General features: G+C 35.4%; 1 protein-coding gene and 1 pseudogene across 7 annotated transcripts; one reads left to right on the plus strand and one right to left on the minus strand.

Annotated features, from left to right (window-relative positions):
- Positions 1 to 3,525: 3,525 nt before the first annotated feature.
- Positions 3,526 to 5,563, plus strand: LOC147483664 (expansin-A8-like). The gene is made up of 3 exons (XM_086580146.1): positions 3,526 to 4,135; positions 4,448 to 4,760; positions 4,967 to 5,563. Exons 1-3 carry the CDS (start codon positions 3,991 to 3,993, stop codon positions 5,268 to 5,270), a joined length of 762 nt encoding a protein of 253 aa, XP_086436272.1. The 5' UTR covers positions 3,526 to 3,990; the 3' UTR covers positions 5,271 to 5,563.
- On the minus strand, positions 3,987 to 18,338 carry LOC147483665 (pentatricopeptide repeat-containing protein At1g06143 pseudogene; annotated as a pseudogene). Of its 6 annotated transcripts, XR_015205780.1 has the most exons (4): positions 16,875 to 18,331; positions 12,134 to 14,932; positions 11,468 to 11,531; positions 3,987 to 4,123 (listed from the first exon to the last, which is right to left on the minus strand). The product of XR_015205780.1 is annotated as a pentatricopeptide repeat-containing protein At1g06143 pseudogene, transcript variant X2 (transcript). The 6 variants fall into 6 exon arrangements; XR_015205781.1 differs by lacking the exons at positions 3,987 to 4,123; positions 11,468 to 11,531 and having other exon boundaries at positions 11,806 to 14,932; positions 17,663 to 18,338; XR_015205779.1 differs by lacking the exons at positions 3,987 to 4,123; positions 11,468 to 11,531 and having other exon boundaries at positions 11,806 to 14,932.
- Positions 18,339 to 21,496: the final 3,158 nt, after the last annotated feature.

The following is a 21,496-nucleotide window of genomic DNA, read 5'->3' on the forward strand; positions in this document are numbered from 1 at the left end:
TAGGCCTCCCCCATTACCTTTTGTAGACACTCCTGTGATCAGATTCTAGTTAATGGAAAGTTTTATTATCGAAAAAAAAAAAGAACTAGTGTTAGATATGGAACCTCCCTCTTACGAGAAGGTTGTATGTGTTTCTTTTGTAATTGAACTCCCTCTAAAGATCATACTCTTAGGGGAGGCCGTAAGTTTCTTGGTTTTTTTTTAAATGAAACAGGTCAGGGGTCTGCCTTAACCCCCAAACTTACTTTAAAAAAAAAAAAAAAACTCGTATGATCTTTGAACTGAAGACTATTAATATCAGGTGCTGAAGGTATTAAGTGCTAGACATATACCATATTTTAACAGTACAGTGTTTTGTTATTTAGACCTAAAATATAGATTGTGTTGTTCTTGTTAACCATACTTCACATATAATTCTGTTCCGCTCCAACATATTGAGGTGTGGTTGTAGACTTTTACTGACTGGAGCTGAGCACCCATCCAAATTGGCCTTCTCTAAACTCAGGGTAAAGGAATGCCATCGCCTTTGCGGTGTGACAGCCCCAGTCCACACTCGATTCAGATCATTACGTTGATAGACTAAGAGTCTAAGCGCTATCTAGATCAGTTTTTGGGTGTTTGAAACCCAAATGTTGCAAGTTGATTTCCAATTATTCCACAACATTTTACTGCATTTCGAGACTTGATCATTGGCAATGCATACCACAAAAAGATTGGCATCATTGAAAGCAACGTTGAAACAAATTTACGTTTAGGACAGTAGATAAGTTATCTTCCACAACAAAGACATTCTATAAGAAGCATATCATTTAGTTGAGGAAACAGAACGTAGGTATCAGCATCAACATGTTTCCATACTGAAACAGTATCTGCCCTACAACAAAACTTCCCATGTAAATGCACATGGTTGGCTTGCATCCATGGTCTGAGTCTCTGAGATGAAACCAAGCCGACAGTCACACATGGGCCCTTTTGCAGTTACATTGTGTGACCATGACATAATTCCTCTTAAAGAAAATCCATTTATCTCTGTTGGTAGAGCCCATTCCATGTTAAGGGAGATAATGTGTCTCTAAAAGTACAGTATCTGGGACTGTATTACAATTTGTTCTGAAAGACCCTTAATCCAATACTGGTGGATAGGACCACATTCCCTACGTGGATGTGATCTCTGGTTAGATAAATAGATCCCACTGAGAAGGGTGTTGTGGTGCACAATAGAACATAGTGTCATGCATAGCTGACCCAAAACTTAGTGCCTTTAATGACTTGGTGCTACACTGCTACATTCTCAGGCTTTTCCCATCTTCCTACCGAGGAACTCGTTTAAAGGAATTATGGTTACACGTCAAGAGTTGCAACTTCCAACTAGTGAACTTCATACATGATCCATTAACTTTAAGGGGCCATTTGCCAAACATTATTAGTATAAAAGAATTATGTTTTTAAAATCAAAGATAAACCTTTATGGAATAAATGTCAATATTGCTTGTCAAAATTTTGTTTGCCGAAATAGTTTAGTTATATATGCCCATTGTACACTTTAGTGCGGAGAACGTGTTTCTGTTTGTTTTGTTTCTCCTTCCTCTTTATCTTTAATTCATACCAATTAATTTCTTATCTCTTACTCATTTTGGTTTAACTTTCTAATTCGTACTAATTAACCTTTTTATTCCTTTGTGTTTGTTAAATTTTAGTTAATGAAAAGGAAAAGAAATATAATGGGTGGTCCATTGTGAAATGGAATAGAAAGAAAATGAATTAATTTCAAAATGGTGTGTGTTTGGTTAACTGGAGAAAAGATAGTAAAAACGGGAGAAATGAATAATCATATCAAATCAATTTTTGATTTTATGACTAAACTTAAAAATGGAAACATAAATTGTCAAAACCAAAAAAAATAAAAATATGGCAACTCGTTTATAGCGAAAAATTCCATAAATTTTGTTTCTCATTTTTAAGCTACTTTTTATATTTATGTTTTAATGAAGAATGAGATAATGGTTTCTAAAAACTTTTACCAAATAATTTTTTTTTTTTGTCTAAAAACAATTATGAGACTCATAATAATAGACAAATGGATTATCATAATCGTTAGCATAGGTTTCTGCCACACCATAGGTTTCTGGGAATAAAAAATTTGTAGTTGCTACGTTACGAATCCATCATATGCGGTCTATTGTAAGTGGTCCAGTAGATTTAAGATTGGAAATCAACTTGTGGTTGAGAAACAATTGTCAACTGATTTTTGACAGAAACTGTGGGTAGTACTAATTCAGGGAAGGGAAAAAGAAATAAAATACCCTCCAAAACATTGACGGTAACTACACAACTCTAAGCAGCCCAAAACAATTTTAGCGCCACTGATGAAGGCAATGTAGGACTGAGTCAAGAAGAATTAATTTGCAGCCAGTACTTGAACTGTTGAAAGTTATAAACAACTGTAGTTGAATTTGAACTATCAAAACGTCCTAAATAGTTGAAAATGATATTTCACAACGCAATGGACGGAACTACATGTGCCCCTAACATGGTAGGGTCGAAATCCTCACCATTTTAAAATATTAATAGAAAGTTTATGAGAAGTTTATTCGTTGCTATGAAGATCACCTAACCTGAAATCAAGGGGTCTACTGGATTATGTCCAAATGTTATTTTTCTCTTCTCTAACAAACTAATTTTGGGGCGGGTGGGTTAAATAGCACATTTTATATGAATGAGGAGAATCTTCTTATATAAAATAATGTAACACAGACGCGCTTGAACATCTCGTTGCTTTTAGAATCAAATCTGATATGTTTTTTATCTGAATACTGACAGTCGTTAGTATTATGTATGTATCACTGGACAATCTCTACCTCTCTAGCAAAATCTTAAAAATCTCATTTTAGCAGAACCATTTAAATTTTAATACAATAACAAGCAATGCTATAAAACCCATGTCCGGGCATGGGCAATCTGAATCCATGAATACAAAAACATAACCTCTAAATATTGTCTTCAAATAAAGTTAAAACTTAAAACTACTTATCAAGCAAAGATACTATGCGGTACATTCATCAATTGTATGAAGTTGTTGAATCAGCTGGTGGCAGTTCATATGTTGTCCTTGAATAAAATTTGCATATTAAATGCATCGAATATGGCAGATTGCTAACCAAGGACAAGACATGAGACATGCTGGAGATGCAATAGCCTCTTTCTTGAGGTAAGAAGCAAATGTACCTTTAAAGGCTTTAACACTTACTGACAGAGCATACAGAAATCTATTGATCATCCCAACGAAATTGAAAGTGCAGTTTGATTGGGGAATTAAAGCATTTAACAACATTAGATACTAACACTCATTGACCTACAAAAGAGAGCCAAAAGAGAAACAAAAACAGAAATGGAATAAATTCAAGAATCAACTGCAAGTGTAAATGTGGTGAAAAGTGCAAACATCTAATGAGAATGTGCATCATTATCCAAAAAGAAAATGAATAATGAGGAAGTGCAAAGGTTTATGCAAATTGCACTTATAACCTCTCCAATATACGGTTACCAGAAAAAAAACTTCAATATACAAAAACTACATAAAGAACAGTCAATGTAGTTGGAGTTACACAACTACATAACTGTGAAAATCAGGTAAGAAAAGGCTTAACATTAGTGAGAATCAGTTGCAATATGCATGTGCGGGTAGGACCCTTTAGGTGAAGCAGTTGGTAATCGAATTGGAACATCTGCATGTGCACTTGATTTCTGCAATTAAACTTACAAACTGCTTTGTAGCATCTCAAACTGAGAATTGCTAACTTGTCTCTTTCTACAGAGTTTGTTAACAACCATGCGACATCACCATATCGCCTCCCCCTTTCACCTGCCCTTCCTCACTAAGTTTCTTATATAAACAGACATGCACCCTCCCTTCTTCTACAAGCAAATTGTACTAAACAAACCAACTCAGCTAAGTCTTTCTCTAGCTCTACTTCTTGAGCTCCTCTTGCGATGGCCATTCAAGGGTGCTCTCTTGCTCTTCTCTTCTCCTTCGTCGTCTTCAACCTACACTTACATGGCATTTTCGGAGACTATGGAGGTTGGGAGGGCGCTCATGCCACATTTTATGGCGGGGGAGATGCTTCTGGCACAATGGGTGAGTTTGAGTTAGCATTGAATCCTATTGCGTGTTTAAGTAACTCCTAGAAAGCAAGCAGATACAGTGATCGCCAGCACAAGAAAAAAAAATAACATAAAAACTACTATGAGAAATTCTTAAACATTTATACAGCGGTTGAATTGCGTCAAAAGCATAGTACAAAAACAAAATAAAAATTTAATGTGGTCATCAATATCACGGTAAGGGACCTGATAATAGGCATAAGAGTGAACCTCTCTGTTTCCAATCCTATTTGATGCAATGTCATGTTCCTAAAGTTTGTGTTTCTAATGAAATGTATGTTTGCAGGGGGTGCATGTGGATATGGAAACTTGTATAGCCAGGGATATGGAACTAACACTGCAGCACTCAGCACAGCCCTTTTCAATAATGGGTTGAGTTGCGGGTCATGTTATGAGATGAGATGCAACGATGACCCCAGATGGTGTCTCCCTGGAAGCATTACAGTTACTGCAACAAACTTCTGCCCCCCTAACCCTGCTCAGTCAAATGACAATGGTGGCTGGTGCAATCCTCCTCTCCAACATTTTGATCTGGCAGAACCTGCTTTCTTACAAATTGCACAGTATCGTGCTGGAATTGTTCCAGTATCCTTTAGAAGGTAATATTTGCTAACCTCTAAACATCAATTCTCAACTCCAAGATCCAACTTGTGCATTCTTTATCCCAAGTTTAAGTTTGTAGGGTTGGATGATATTATTAAGAAGTTGATTCAGAGTATATAGTCCGTTTTCATACGCTGAGAACAAAGTGAACAGTTTGAGAACCATTCGTTGAACTAATATTTGTTATTACTACTTATGGCAGGGTACCTTGTATGAAGAAAGGAGGAATAAGGTACACCATCAACGGCCACTCTTACTTTAACTTGGTCTTGATCACTAACGTCGGAGGCGCAGGGGATGTCCACTCAGTATCCGTCAAGGGTTCAAGAACAGGGTGGCAACCCATGTCAAGGAACTGGGGTCAAAACTGGCAGAGTAATTCTTACATGAATGGCCAAAGCCTCTCCTTCCAAGTTACCACGAGCGATGGGAGAACAATCACAAGTTACAACATCGCCCCTGCTGATTGGCAGTTCGGGAAAACATATCAAGGAGGTCAATACTAGAGTTTTGCTACAAGAACTAGCTTATCAATCATATATAGTATTTGTAAATCCATGATTCTTCTTGCATGTCTGGGAGAGAAAATAGTAGGGAAACACTAGCAATGTGTCGTCTGATGCTGAGGTGGCTAACTATCACCCGCTAAAACTATAGAAGAGATTGTGAGATAGTAATTTTGTCTCTCACAATTTTATAAAATGTATATGGCAGCCAACTGGTAAGGAAGTTTCGAAGAATGTAATCCGATTAGTTAAGATTGTTTACATGAGAAAATTTACATTTTGTTCTACAAGAATTACTACTCCAGTAATTACAATATTTGAATACCAAAAGTCTATTAAGTCTACTATCTATATACTAAAGTAGAGACCTCTAATTGAGGATTTTCTCTTTCCTATGTGGCACTCTAATATGAGAGAGTTAGTTTTTTCTCTCTCCTATGTGACACTCTAATATGAAAAATAGTCTTTTCTAATAACCTACAATCTCACATACATAGAACCTCTTAGAAGAGTTTGAGTGTATTTCTAATTATTATATTTGGAGAGTTTGAGTGTATTTCCAATTCTTATATATTTGATCAAATAAAAAAAATTACTAAAAAATAGGTGATTTGTAAAAGGTAATTTCATATTATGAATCAAACAATTTTAGTGTTCCAATTATTATATATTTGATCAAATAAAAAAATAATAATAATAATAATTTGTATAATTCCTTATTACAAATCATACAATTTTAGTGTCTATGATAAAACACCGACTTATTTCGAATATATTTCTTAACACGGCCTCAAAACATAGTTAAAAACAATTATACAAAAAATAACATCACAAAATATATAATAGAAAATAAAAAAAATAACGGCAAAGCAATAATAACGACAAATATTTTTAAAATTGCTAAAAAAATAGGTGATTTGTAAAAGGTAATTTTCACATTCTGAATCAAACACTTTTAGTGTTCCAATTCTTATATATTTGATCAAATAAAAAAAATTGCTAAAAATATGTAATTTGTATAAACTAATTCCCTACTACAAATCATACAATTTTAGTGTCTATGATAAAACACCGACTTATTTCAATATATCATTAACACACCCTCAAAACATAGTTAAAAACAATTATACAAAAATAACATTACAAAATATATAATAGAAAAATGGAAAAAAAAAAAAAAAAAAAAAAAAAAAAAAAAAAGCAAAATAATGACAAATATTTTAAAATATATGTAATATTGAATGAAACTAATGTAAAAAAACAATTAATGGGGACCAAAACCGGATGCAAATGTATCGAACTAACCTCAAATAATATTTAACAAAAAATCAAAATTGGATGCAAATGCAAACATTAAACTAATCTTAAAAAGTAATTAATAGAAAATTGGAATATATATAGATACAACTTGTATTAAAATAACCTCAAAGAATAATTAACGGAAAATCAAAACTTGGATGCAAATACATCAAACTAACATAAAAAATAATTGTCGGCAAAATCGAAACCTGGATGCAAATGCATTGAGCTAACCATCAAAGATTAAATTAATAGGAAATCGAAACTTGATGCAATTGCATTGAATTAACATCAAAGAAAAAAAAATTAATTATTAATTGGAAGCATGATGCAAAATGGGAACTAATATTAAAAAATAATTAATGGGAAATCGGAAACCGGATGGAACCGCTACCGAACTAATCTCAAAAATAAACCTGGATGCAAATGCATTGAACTAACCTCAAGAAATAATTAATGGAAAATAGGAAACCTGGATGCAAATTCATTGAACTAATCTCAAACAATAATTAATGAGAAATCGAAACTAGATGCAAATGTAACTTTATCAAATAATAAACGAAAATCGAAACCTGGATGCAAAATCGCATTAAACTAATCTCACAAAATAATTCTTGAAATCGTAAACCGGATGCAAAATGCATTGAATCGACCTCAAAGAACAATTAATCAGAATTGGAAATTGGATGCAAATGTATTGAACTAATCGAAAAGAATAATTAACGAGAAATCGAAAACTGGATGCAAATCAGATTGAACTAACCTCAAAATATAAATAACGGAAAAATCGAAACCTGGATACAAATGCATTTAACTAACCTCAAAACATAGTTGGGTTATATGTTGTGGGAATGTCTCGATAAGTATAGTTTTGCATTTAAAATTATGTTTACCTTATCTCTTTCCGTATGATTGGGAACTCTTTGCTATTCAAGTAGCTACAATATATATGAACTTCACCTTATTAGGCAATCTCACAAAACTTCAATCAAACTTTTATTATTAAACAACAAAATGAAGTTGAAGGGTTTTATTAAAGGTACATGAGTTATTTTTTTTTTAATGGAGAATGAGGTTTTCACGTTATAAGAAATTTGGTTGAGTGATCAATATAATATTAATATATAATAGTTTTGTATATTTGCAAATATTTTTCAAACTAATTAATATAACAACACCCGTTCGTAGATAATCTTTGAATATTCTACATAGTAAGTCATGCATAATTTAAAGAATAATTAATGGAAAATCGGGAACTGGATAATCTTCAATGATCCCACATAATAAATCAAACATAATTTACTTTTATGTTATGTTTTGCAAGGACACTTCTGAGATGGATCGATAGAAGTTGATATTATACACCACATTGGATAATTAAAAAAAATCGAAATGGATCCAAATGCATAACCGAGCTCAAAAGAGTAATTAACGAGAAATTGGAAACTTTATGCAAATGCAATAAACTAAACTAAGAAACTAATTAACTATAAATTGAAAACTGGGTGCAATTGCATTAAACTAACGTCAGATAATAACTAAAGGGAAATTAGAAATTGTATGCAAATCTTTGAAAAATATTTAACGGAAAATCGGAAACGGTATCCAAATACATCAAACAAACCTCAGATAATAATTAATGGGCCGAGAAATCGGAAACTGGATGCAAATGCATTGAACTAAACTCAAAAAATAATTAACATAAAATAAAAAACCGAATGCAACTGCATTAAACTAACCTCATAGAATAATTGGTGGGAAATCGGAAACTAAATGCAAATGCATTGAAATAATCTCAAAAAATAATTAACGGGAAATAAAAAACCAGATATAATTGCATTGAACTAATCTCAAAGCATAAATAATCAGAGACTAGATGCAGATGTATTGAACTAATCTTAAAGGGGAAATCGAAAACTGTATCCAAATGCAATGAACTAATCTCAAAGACTAATTAACGAAACATTGAAAAATAGATGAAACTACACTGAACTAACCTAAATGAATAATTATCGGAAATTATAAATTTGATGTAATCGCATTGAACTAACCTCAAAAAATAATTAACTTAAATCGAAAACTTGATGCAAATGCATTGAACTAACCTCAAAGAACAATTAACATAAATTCGAAATTGGATGCAACCGTTTGAACTAACCTCAAAGAATAATTAATGAAAAACCAAAAACTAGATGCAACCGCATTAAACTAAAATAAGATATTAACTAACGGAAATCGAAATTGGATGCAAATGCATTGAAATATCATAAAAAATAGTTAACCGGAAATCGAAGTCGGATGTAATCAAGATCACACCGACCTCAAAGCATAAATGTCCGCTTTTTAGCCTTCTCACATGAGTAATTACGAGTAATTAGGAACCCAAAATGAAAGTGAATTTTAAAAACGGACTCTTACATGTATGCAAACCGTATAGAAATTGTAAACTATCGAACTAACTTAGAAAAACAATTAACGAAAAACGTGAAACCTGATGCGATGATGTATTGAACTAACCTCAAAGAGTAATTAACGAGAGATTAGAACACGGATGCAAATGTAATAAACTAATCTCAAATACTAATTAACTAAACATAAAAAATTGGATGCAACATCATGAATTAACCATAATGAATAAGTAACTGATATCATAAAATGGATGCAATTGACCGAACTAACCTTAAATAATAATTGATAGGAAATCGGAAACTTGATGCAACCGCATTAAACTAACCTCAAAGAATAATTAATGAGAATTTGGAAACTGAACGCAACGCATCTACATTAAACTAACCTCAAAGAATAATTAATGGAAAATCATAAACTTGATGCAAATGCATTCAACTAATAACCCTAAAATATATTTGTATTATATGTAGGGGGAATAAATGTCTCGACAAATATAGTTTTGCATTTTAAGTAGTGTTTATCATACTTCTTTTATTGTGATTGGGAATGCCTTGCTATTCAAGTAGCTTCAATATTATCTTCACCAAATTGGACATTCTCAAAAAACTTCAATCAAACTTCTATTGTTAAAACTAACAATGAAAAGAAGTCGATGAGTTTTATCAAGGTTTGATGCTTCCTTTTTATAGAGAGTGGTGCAAGAAATTTAATTAAGTAATTAATATAATTTTTATATCTCATAACTATGCATAGTTGCTAATATTTTTTTGAATAATTTAATATAACGACACCCGTTCGTATGACACGTTCATGTGATAAAAATTTTCAAGTGGGAGTAGTGTATTCTTTGAGGATATGAAAACAATCAATCTGTTTTAGTGATTTGTACACATTAGTACGTAAGCTGAGCGGTGATGATTTACCGTTAAATCACCATAAATCTAATAAAACTATTATACAAGCTAGATCGAGTTTAAGATAATTTCATTTGAAAATTACGGATTAATATCCTAAACTACAAAGTGAAGAGGCTATCTCAATTTGATCCCTTAGTTTCCAAGTACTTATGTACCATAATCATTTTGCTTTCGGCTATCTCAATTTGATCCCTTTAGTTTCCAAGTACTTATGCACCATAATCACCGCTCATTAACGATTTCGGTTTATTTTCAATAAAAATATATTCTCGATTCAAAATTTGTCGCTAAATCACCATAAATCTAAGAAAACTATTATACAAGCTAGATCGAGTTTAAGATAATTTTATTTGAAAATTATGGATTAATATCCTAAACCATAAAGTGAAGATGCTATCTCAATTTGATCTCTTAGTTTCTAAGTATTTATGCACCATAATCGCTGCTCATTAACATATTTAATAGATCCCGGGCGTATGCCCGGGTCCAAAATCTAGTTTCAGTACTAAAGTAGGTACTCCAAGTAATACAAAAATGAAAACCTCTCTTAGTTGGATCTTGGCAGCCTAAGCAGTAAGCACAGAGAAGAGAAAATGATGCTGATGCAAAAGAAGAAAAAGAAGGAGACACTAGGTTTGTTTGATTATTTGAGACTGACTACTGCTTTAAAGTTCATGTAAGTTTGTTAGCATATCGTAGGCCCATTCCTCTCTTTGGTGAGGTAAATTATAAAGATAGCTTGCCCTTGAAGGTTTGAAATGGTCCATGTTCTTATACGGTTATACCACCAACCACCAAGCATGCAGCTCATCTCTGGCAGGTGTTTCCAAATTAGACAATTAACTGTTTCTAAGTAGAAGCATCCCAATAATTTTATAGAAACCAGTATAAAAAAAAGCAACAATCTAGCTTACCCGGCCGTCCCTGTCATTCATATCACTCATAGTAAATCGACCCTTCGTCACAATACAAGCCTAATGCAGGATTGAGCATTAAAACAGCAAAAAAATCACTCGTAGTTTAATACCATTGCAGACATGCTTGAGCTTGTAGCTTAGATGGTTCCCTATGGCCTCACATATGACATCTTGGTTTCAAGTCCAATTTGCACAGGAGAAAAAAAGAGGGTTGGAATCTAAACCAAGAGTGCTATTCTTAGCATTGGTAAAGGTATTGTTCAACTAACTGGACGATCTAACTATTCTTAGCAGTACGTCCTTTCACACATAAAAAGGAATAAAAAAGGAGAACTAGCATGAAGCTCGTGAGCATCCCATGTGAATCAAAAGGATAAACAAAATGTATATAAATTAACCACACAAGTGATTTTTTTTTTTTTTTTTTGATAGTGAAACCACACAAGTGAATTAAACACTTCGTTTCTTTGATACACAAAGTGGAAAACAAAAATTAAACAAAAAAAAATTGTTAAGTTTGTCAGCGTGTGTACCTTGAAAAAAAATGTTTTCCTTCAGATATACTGAGCTTCTACTGTTTGAATTGTGTCGATAGACAGAGGACAGACAACAACGACATAAACAAGCGTAATCAACAGATGTGCCCTGTTCGTACCTATAGAATCAGATGGTTGAAGGATGCATTGCCACTGCAAAGTTTTGAGCACAGCTCAGCCTACCTAGAGAAAATTAATAAGTGAAAACATTAAGCTTCTTTTGAACAAGATTGAACTAACGGTAATAAATGGTTCCAGATATGCTTCTTTTAACAAAGAAAGATTTGAAAGTTAAAAATTGACATAAGAAACAGGAAATGCATAGAAAAAGCCAGAACTCTATATATCCCAAACCTATCAAGGTTGTAAGGTCATGAAGAATTAATAGTTCCACCTTATATATTGCATACGCCAATGGATATGTAAATCAGTATGAGACACAATTAACAAAACAGTGTAAGAGATTAAATATCCATAATCATATAACTAATGCCAATAAGCTGGATAAACACAATTATAACTAGATCCTTTCACATCCATGAATTTCACCCTATAGATCTGGATTACTTATTCTTCAGACTTAACCATCTCACAATAAACTTTGGCCATTATCAATATTAAGTGATTTGTACAATAACGTGCTGTCCAGCAGGTATACATTTTGTGAGACGCGTTATAGAATTTGATTCTTCAGTGCAGAATTTCATTGGCTGATAATTGTAATACAAGGAGAAATGAAACAATCCATCCCAATGAACGCTCTTGTAGATGGTGTAAAAATTTACCCATAGCTTCTTAGGACAGCAAATCAATTTTTCTGACTTGGTTCTACGGAACCAAGGTCGAAAAGATTGAAAAAGCACGCAATCCTTCTCGTTTTTGAACTTGTATTTTCTAGGGACCCAAAGTTAGGGAAGTCAGTGTTTTGCTCCTTCCTAGCGAGTACTACTTTCTTCAGAGTGCCAAATACTGTCCCATTTATAGAATTGGTAATGCCATTCTTCACGTGGAAATCCGTGGAAGGTGCAGCAGCTTTTATGAGCATGAAAAAGCAGCACAGTAACTCTTTGCCTTATCCTTCAAGTCTTGATCCCTATTTTTCTTTCAAATCATTTAACCCTATAAGAGAATAATCCTACTGATGCACCATGCACGGAATATTAGTTCTCACGCTCTCGGCACGATGTTAAGTTATTTAATTGCAATCTGACTAGAACCGGGTTTCTTCAATACTCCTAATTCTATCATCACATTCCTCATTCTTTCAACGTCTTCCCATTTCTCCATGTCAGCATAGATGTTTGATAACAGGACATAATCACCATCTTTGGGGGGCTCTAATTCAGATATCATCGAGAATGCTTCCTCTGCCAACTCCACATTTCCATATGTCCTACAAGAACCTAACAGTGTCCTCCACAACACAGAGTTCGCATCAAATGGCATTGTCTTGATAACCTGATAAGCTTCATCCAGTTTACCCCATCTGCTAAACAGGTCAACCATGCAGCCATAATGCTTCATATCAGGCCTAATGTTATATTTGTCAATCATACGGCGGAAATAGCAGCAACCTTCTTCGACCAAACCCTTATGGCTACAAGCAATTAAAACACCAATAAATGTAATCCTATCAGGTACAACTTCCTCACATTTTGTTTCCATGGTAGAAAATAATTCCAGGGCATCCTCAGAGTAACCATGGACAGACAAACCCATAATCATTGAATTCCAACAGCTTACATGCTTCATCCTCAACATATCAAAGACTTCACGAGCCACATTCAAGCTCCCACACTTGGCATACATATCCACAAGAGCAATGCCTAAATACCCATCGATCTTAAACTCTTTCTGTTTTAACAAATCGTGAATCTCCCTACCAAGTATCAAGTCTCCCGACTCTGCACATGCACCAAAAACTGCTATAAGTGTTATTTCAGTCGGCTCAACTCCATTATTCTGCATCGCACGAAATAGCACCAAAGCCTGTCTATAGTCTTTAATCTGCACATAACTAGAAATCATTGAATTCCAAGAAATCACATCTCTAACAGGCATTTCCATAAACACTCTCTTTGCCGCTTCAATATTACCCATCTTACTATACCTCGCAATCAACGAATTCCACGAAACCACGTTCTTCTCAGGACTCAACTTAAACAACAAATTCGCCGACTCAAAATCATCGACTCGATCATAAACAGCAATCACAGTGTTCCAAGCCGCAACAGTTCTCTGCGACATTTCATCAAACACCGACCTCGAAAAATCAACCAACCCACACTGCCCATACATATAAATCAAAGAATTCTGCACAAACTCATCACAATAAAACCCATCACGAATAGCCCTACAATGAATCTCAGCACCCTTTCTACCAAACAAAAAGGCCACCACCCCCTCATCTTGTTCCCCATTTCTCTGCAACGAAACTCGCCCACAAGCCTTAAGTACAAAAGAGTATGTAAAGCTATCACATTTAACATTCACACAATGCATTTCATTATAAATATGTATCCCCTTGACAGGAAATATACTTTTAGCATAAGCTCTAATCATGGTGTTATAAACAAACGCAGTTTTAAAATCCGTTTGGTTGAAAATAGCTTGGGCATATTCGAGATTACCTGAGGGAGATATTGCGGTGAAGAAGATGAGTTTGGGGAGTATAAAAGTGTTGTTTGTGAGACCTGTTTTTGTGATTAGAGCTTGTGTTTGTTTCACTTCTTTCATGGTGGAAAGTTTTTGGAGGCAACTGAGAATTAGTTGAAGCCTCATTTAATCATTTTCCATGTTCTCTTTTTTGAAAAGGTTGAGTTTGGAGGGAAGTTGTGGGTTGTTTTAAATTTGGTACTTGGTTTAGTTTGGTAATTATTTTAAGAGCCGGACTATATATATGCCTGGGCTACCCTGAGGATATCCTCATAGGGATGAGGTCCGTGGACCGTTGGATGTGTAATCTAATGGTCTGAAAATCAAAAGCAAAAAAAATGAGAGAGAAAATGAGATGATTTTGTATTTCTAAACCGTTGGATCACACATCCAACGGTCGCAGATCTCGTCCCTATGAGGATATCCTCGGGTAGACGAACTCGTATTGTATTTCTAAACCATTGGATCACACATCCAACGGACACGGACCTCATCCCCACTCTATATATATTAAAAGCTCCAAGGAAATAAATTATGATTCAACAGACAACTTGGAAGAGGCCTGATGCCTTGGCCATGGCTAGCCCATTGTGCCAGGTCACGTACCTCCCCATTAAATAGCCTGTTAATCCACTTAAACTGACAAAAACTAAAAACAGCCTAGGATCTCAAAATAGAGTTTCTGACAGTAGCTAGCATCCAGTGACAGGGGCTAATCAAACTTTGTAGCACTTGTATGATTGAGGCATTGTCACCCTCAAAACTATACCGAGCTCCACCCAAGTGATACAGCCAACTTCACTGCAACTTCCACTGCAATCATCTGTACTTCCTCTGCACTGCAAGCCTTAAACCTCCTAATAGGTGCTCCCACTGCTGTGCCTTGCCCATTCCAAGCTATTATTCCAACTCCAGCCCAACATGTACTCCTGTCATAAGCAACATCCATTTTAATACAAGTTCTATGAAGTTGAATAACAGGTAAGCATTCAGAACTATTAGAGTGACTAGAGCTAGTAGAATTAGAGTTTAAAGTTGATGAGGATAGTTATAATAACTAACACAATTATTATAGGATTTCCAAATCAGAAACAGAAAAACGTTGTTACGTAAAAAAATCACTAAAAAAGATTTCTTATTATTAAATTCACAACTTATCACAAGAATGCTTGCAAACTACTGGAACAACATGATAGTGTAATACAATTTAGTCCTCAACAACAAGTTAACATAAATGACATGTAATCTTATATATTTTGTTTCGTGCAAATAAAATTCATCTCTTAAATAAAGGTGAACTAGTGTTACCCCCTACTAGATGAGCCAATTAGGATTTCTCCCCCACTAGATGGGAAATTAGGATCTATTTGCATCAAAAACATACAGCAGATTTGGAGATAGCAAACAACTGTACATAAATGCCCCAGGCTTAAAATTGAATATTTTCTTTTTGTAAAAAATAAAATTTTCAAAATTTAAAAAATTAAAAAACCAAATTGACCGCCCTACCAAGGACAGTTAGAATCTAGTGTTTAGATTTAAATAACAGTTGAATGCAAATATAAAAGCAGTTACCTATGTTTAGATTTACGAACAGTTGAACACACATGCAGTACCTATGCTTTAAGAAGACACGTACCTTCATATACGGCTAATTGGTAATGTTTAATCTCTCTGGCAAAACAGTAATAAGTGACATTACAGTCAAATAGCCAATGACATGGTGCCGACTTCCGACCAAAGAAAGCATAAAAAATATTTCTAAAATATAATCAAATAAAGGGTGGGGGGCTCAGGGCTGCATTTGATTGAGAAGAGGAGGGAACACAAATAGATCAGACAACTCATTGTTGCACACTTGAAGAATCGATGGGAGGAAACTTTTGGTCAAAATGGTTGTATACTTTCTTTAGACTGTATCCCAAGTATTATCAACCATCACTGACAGACATCGCAGGAGGAGGACATGATAATTGATACACCTACTTTTTAATTTGTTGTAATCATATCATTATTACGGTACCATCTACTCAAATAATGTTCAAATAAAGACTTGGTAGTAATGTATAAAAGGAACTAATTTCAAAAGATATCCACTCACTCTTTTAGGTAGAAGTGCAGAACCCAAAAGTTATTCTCGGCCCATATTTCCCAAGTCGCATATGAAAAACCCCAAACAAATTCTAACAAGATTCGAGTGTGGCATTGCATACATCAAGATACAATGTTTGGCAAGACAGTCAAAGACAAGTTCAGCAATCCTACAATAATGAGTTTGGGCAAGTTTCAACCTCTCTGTAAAATACCACTTCCACTTAAAGTTTGAACGGCTGCAGGAAGAAGTAAAGCTTCCTGACCGCCACTGGCAAGTACCTATTATCCAACCCACGGGGCTTCACAGCTCACTTGGTGTTTAGCAGTCTTTGGCTACGTACGCAAGACTGCAAGAGGTCAACCAGAAAGAGGAAAGCCATGTTTTTCTAAAACCATAAGCAGCTAGGCTTTGTATTTTCTTTTCGACAGTGATTTGGATTCACACAAGTGCATCAATCGAGCATGAGCATGCAACAAATGAAACCACTGATTTAGATTCACAAATAATTAGAGCATGTTATAACCTGTAAGAATAAGTCAAAGAATGTAACCTTTGTTTTTGTTATTTTGTTTTGCATTGATAAAGTTTAGTTCACCAATATAATCTACTTTAACTCAAAATGGTTGGGGCACAAATAACAATTTTCAAGTAATGGACTCAATGACAAATTAGCAACAGACCACATGAAAGAACGGACAGACAGTACAGAATTGACACTGGGCAAATCAAAAGATACAAGTGAAAGCATATCCGGAGAGGGAGAGTAGGAGATGCACCTAATTTGCCGAAATGAAAGAGTAGACATCAAACCCAGGGGCCAAGTAAGGTTCGCAGCGGTCTACAACAGCATGTAGGCGACCGTGACGAGTGGTACCAACCCAAAACCTTAAGCAGAGAACAACGACCTCCTTTTGCCATTGTTGATGATCCTGGTACCACATCATACATAACTTACCCTTGCCTAAATAAAACAGGTGGGTTCTATGGCCACTCTCGGTCATAATCTTAGTCTCTTCCTCCAAACCACAAACCGGGGTCTGAACTGGTTCGGGCTGGGACAAATCCCAGGCATACAACTTCTGGTTGTGAAAATCGTAAAGAAAGTCACCCACAAGGACAGGTGTAGATCGACCGTGGACCATAACCGGAATTGTGTTCCAGGAGCGGGTTTCCAAGTGAAAAGAGAGGGCAGGACTCTGAAATGCAGGGAAGACAATGATCCGTCCCCTCTCCATGTCATGCACGCAGCTTAGTTCGCGGCCAGGATAGATATGCGGAGGATCAGGAAGAGGTTGCCACGTACCCAACTGTGGATCAAAGACCTCGCCGAAATTGCCAGGAGAGTAACAAGTGCCACCGAATACAAAAATCTTGTTGTGGACGACTATTGCTGGGGGCCGTTTTGCCCTCGGTGAAGACATGGAAGGAAGTTCCACCCAGACAGGGGTGGGGACGAAATATCACACACCAACACATTTGGATAGATACAATCTATTTTATAATTTATACCATAAGTTGAACCACCGATAGCATAGAGTTTGGAGTCCAATGATACGAAACTTACACCATTAGCGGGATAACCTTTGGGCATTGGGGGAAGGAAGAGGTCGAGGAGGAGGGGAGGATCTTTGGATTTTTTTGTACGCTTATTGGGATCTATCTTGTACAAAATATATTCCGAAACAAAGGGATTGCTTGGCGATGGCAGCGGAGAATTACCACGAGCTGTGCAGCAAATGTAAATAGTCATCTTCTTATGCTCTTCCTCTGCCTTGGGGAACGACATGGTCACGAAATCGGTTTTGGTGGTGGTGGTGGTGGTAGTAGTGGTGATGGTTCTGCTGAATACGGTTGTGGTAATTAGAGACTCCCTCCTCCTCCTCCTCCTCTTCTTGTCCTTGGAAGAACACGGCCTCAGCTCGAGTGCCAGTCCTTTTCTCTTCTTCTCGCAGCGCCGTAGACCTCCAACCTCTAGAGATGCCTTCTCCGATCCCTCCTCTGTGCTTTTCGTTGTCGTCATCACAGCTTCTTTTTCCTTCTCCAGCTGCTACGGGACTGTCCCCCGGGACTGGTAGTAGTCTGGTACGACTTTAATTTATTAGGGTTTAACTGATTTTGAACCCGGGCATACGCCAGAGATCTTTTCGGTATTTTGTTGGCAATATTCGAACATTGTATGCTCCAATGTCCAATGCGTACTCTATCAATTCAATGTTTCCTTGCAGTCCAAGTAATGTATCCATTAGGGGTTGTGGTTTTGGTCCGGCACTTTTTGATGGGAAAGATTTAAGTTATATGAGTCTTTCACGGAAGTCTCCACTACTAATATTACTAACAATTTGTTTCCTCTGTACAATCTCTCTCCTTAAGTATCACTTTTATAATGTGTGATTCATGTAATGTCAAACTGAGTGGACCAATAACATGTTCAACAAAAAATAATGCAAAGAACATAGTGTCTAGATTATTTTTGAACGTACAATTTAATTTTTTTAATTGACTTTTGTTTTGTGTAAATTTAAGTAAACAAACAAACTAATAATTGAAACAATGTAAATCTTCAATAATCATCGCTAAATATTGATGAATTCTTTTTTGTCATCGGTTATGCATTACCAGTGGTGAAGATGAAAAAAAAATCTGAAAAGTTAAGGTCAACAATTAATTTCTGAAGATCCCAATAGACGTTTATGCATACTCTCCCATATAAAGGTTTATATCAAAAAGTTCCCAGCTCATAAACATTGCCTCTTAAAAAAAAATTAACCAATAACTTCTGTGTTTGATGGACTATTTAATTAGACTTCAAGGAGGACCAACTGTTTGCCTATTCCCATGGTTGACCCCAAGTCGGCTGGAGTTATTATTTGAAGCAGTTCCAGTGCCTTACTTGGAGTCCTTGTGCTTATTTGGAAAGTTAAGTTAGATGATTCTTTGACAACAAAGGGGGATAATATTGAGATCTCTCAGCGGGTTCAGGGGATTAGAAAAACTAATTTTCTCCCAACTCTAAGCCATCATCTACGTCTAAACTATAGCATATGAGAAATTTTTATGAACTGTTCATTTTGTTGATAGTACGTAGATTATGAAAGATTTCTTAGGGAGTCTGGGGATTCAAGTTAAAATTCTACTGTTATACAACTATCTCTTAATAAAAACCACATTCAAAGTGTTGATGTTCTTGAATACATATCGACTATCTATAGACAATATATAGCTTGCAAATTCAAGGATCTTCTATAACTTATTATCTTACCTTTGCAAGAGCAAGTTGCAATTTCGTACTATATATATATATACAATCTATAGCTCACACATTCAAGGATCTTATATAGTTTATTATCTCCCTTATGCAAAAGCAAATTGTCGTTTCTTGAGAGTATAGATGGGAAGATCGAAGTAAAGAACTTGATCGTGTAGGAAATTATGAGAAGCAAGACTGAAAGTATATATAGAAATTCCAATTGTATTATTTTGTTTGCCAATGAATCCGGAAAAGAGATTGGACTTGTACATAATCGAAATTGGAAATACCAAAATACATACTCGAACTCCTCGGCTATGTGTTCCAAAGAGAAACTGGACTTGTACATTATCTATTTTATGGAAAGTGGAAATACCGAAAATACCATAATACACTCAAACTCTTCAAAGAAGCTATGTGTGTTGTGTTGTACATAACTTATTTTCTACAAAGTGGAGTTAGATACTGACTTGTTGTGGACTCTGTAAAGATTATGTATATTTACTAATGTTGCATATGGAGCAGACGTATATAATTTTCCTAGCGAAATTGAAGATTCCCCACTTTTCGCCAGGCCCTGAGTCTCTAGAATGTTGCATGTTTGCTCTGGATGATATACCATTTGATTCTCTGACATTTTCATCAATGTTGGTTACCTTAAATATGGTATGTATGGTTCAGACGGCTATATTTTTGTAGTTTTAGATAGTACAGATATTTAAGCTATATTATGGTAGTTTCATAGAGTACACACACTTGGTCATTGGAACATTCTCTGGTTTAGAAAGGAAACTAACGCTTAGATCTCACTTTATGTAGTTCTGTACACTAAAGACTTATTGAAGGCTGGGAAACCCAAGTTTCACCGCAGTACCATAAATAAGAGGTATTTGAGTGTACGCATACCAAAAGTTCATAGTTTTTCATTTTTTTTTTTAGAGTTTTACCTGCTTCCAGTGAATGTTACTCGGTCTTTTTGAGGTTCAAGCACTTTTATCCTCGTGACATAATTCATAGCTCTAGTTTTTCTGGGGTTCTAATCCTTTTTATTTTTTCATGTTTTGTGGGTGTATGTCTGTTGGCAGAGCTGATACTGGCCCATCTGATATCCATAGCTTCACTTTGGATGATTACTTCCATTGCTAAAACAAACGGTGTTTCTTTAGAATAAGATGCAAGAAGAGCCACCAAGAGAACATTAATCATCAGCATTGAAGATCATCTAATCGATTGAATCTTCTTATATATTGTCTCTGAAAAAAAGCTCAACACCACCAATCTTCCTGTCCTTAATTGTGGGCTGGTATTTTCCAACGGATTAATTCTATCAACGTATTAAATTTGGAGGTCTTTAAGTTTCTTAAGAAGTCAAGAGTTTTAATTGAGAGAGAAGTCTACATGGCATTGTAGGAGCTATTAGAAAAGGCTAACTCTCGTATTAGAGTGCCACCTAGGAGAGAGAAAACCCTCTATTGGAGGTCTCTACTTTACTATATAGATAGTAGATTTATCTATCTATTTATTCGTATCAACATAAATGGTCACATGAGATGGAGCACGTTGCCAAAAAAAATGATTTTCTTCTGGGTCGATTAGGGTAACTGGTATGTACAATTAGAAACCGCCACCTAGGATTTAGTTCCAAAGATTGAGGTGCTAAATCAATACATACGACACAATTTTCATTATTACTTAGAACGTGCCACTTGTAAACGAGACTAGCAAATTCTTTTTCTTTTTGGGACATTGAACATTTCAGTGTACCATTCTAGGCTTGAACGTTTCACCATTTTCATGATAGCCTACTCCTTGGCTTACCTTGAGAAATGCCTTGTGGGTGGGCAGGACTCTCTGATAGGGGTGAGAATTTGGCTAGGGCTGTCAACGGGCCGGACTTGAACAAGACTCACCTATGTCCAAGTCCCGTCCAAATTATATTTACATCTAGAAGGTCCAAGTCCCGATCTAGGTCCGTTGGACATGATCGGATTCGGGCCTGGCCTAGGTCCAATAAGGTCACATGGAAATAGTGTATTATTATTTTTTATTTCTCTAAAACAAACTTGGCACTACAACACTAATCCATCAAAGCCTCTTAACATTTTATGTATACTAGTAGTTACAAATTTAATAGTACTTATTTGAAAAACT

The sequence above is a fragment of the Coptis chinensis genome, chromosome 8 (assembly GCF_015680905.1).
Source record: "Coptis chinensis isolate HL-2020 chromosome 8, ASM1568090v1, whole genome shotgun sequence".
Lineage (NCBI taxonomy): Eukaryota > Viridiplantae > Streptophyta > Magnoliopsida > Ranunculales > Ranunculaceae > Coptis > Coptis chinensis.

Bases quoted from the DNA above. Each gene is read 5' to 3' on its own strand.
- LOC147483664 (XM_086580146.1), top strand. From the start codon at position 3,991: ATGGCCATTCAAGGGTGCTCTCTTGCTCTTCTCTTCTCCTTCGTCGTC. The intron at 4,136-4,447 runs GTGAGTTTGAGT...GTATGTTTGCAG, and splicing joins AGATGCTTCTGGCACAATGG to GGGGTGCATGTGGATATGGA. The intron at 4,761-4,966 runs GTAATATTTGCT...TACTTATGGCAG, and splicing joins GTTCCAGTATCCTTTAGAAG to GGTACCTTGTATGAAGAAAG.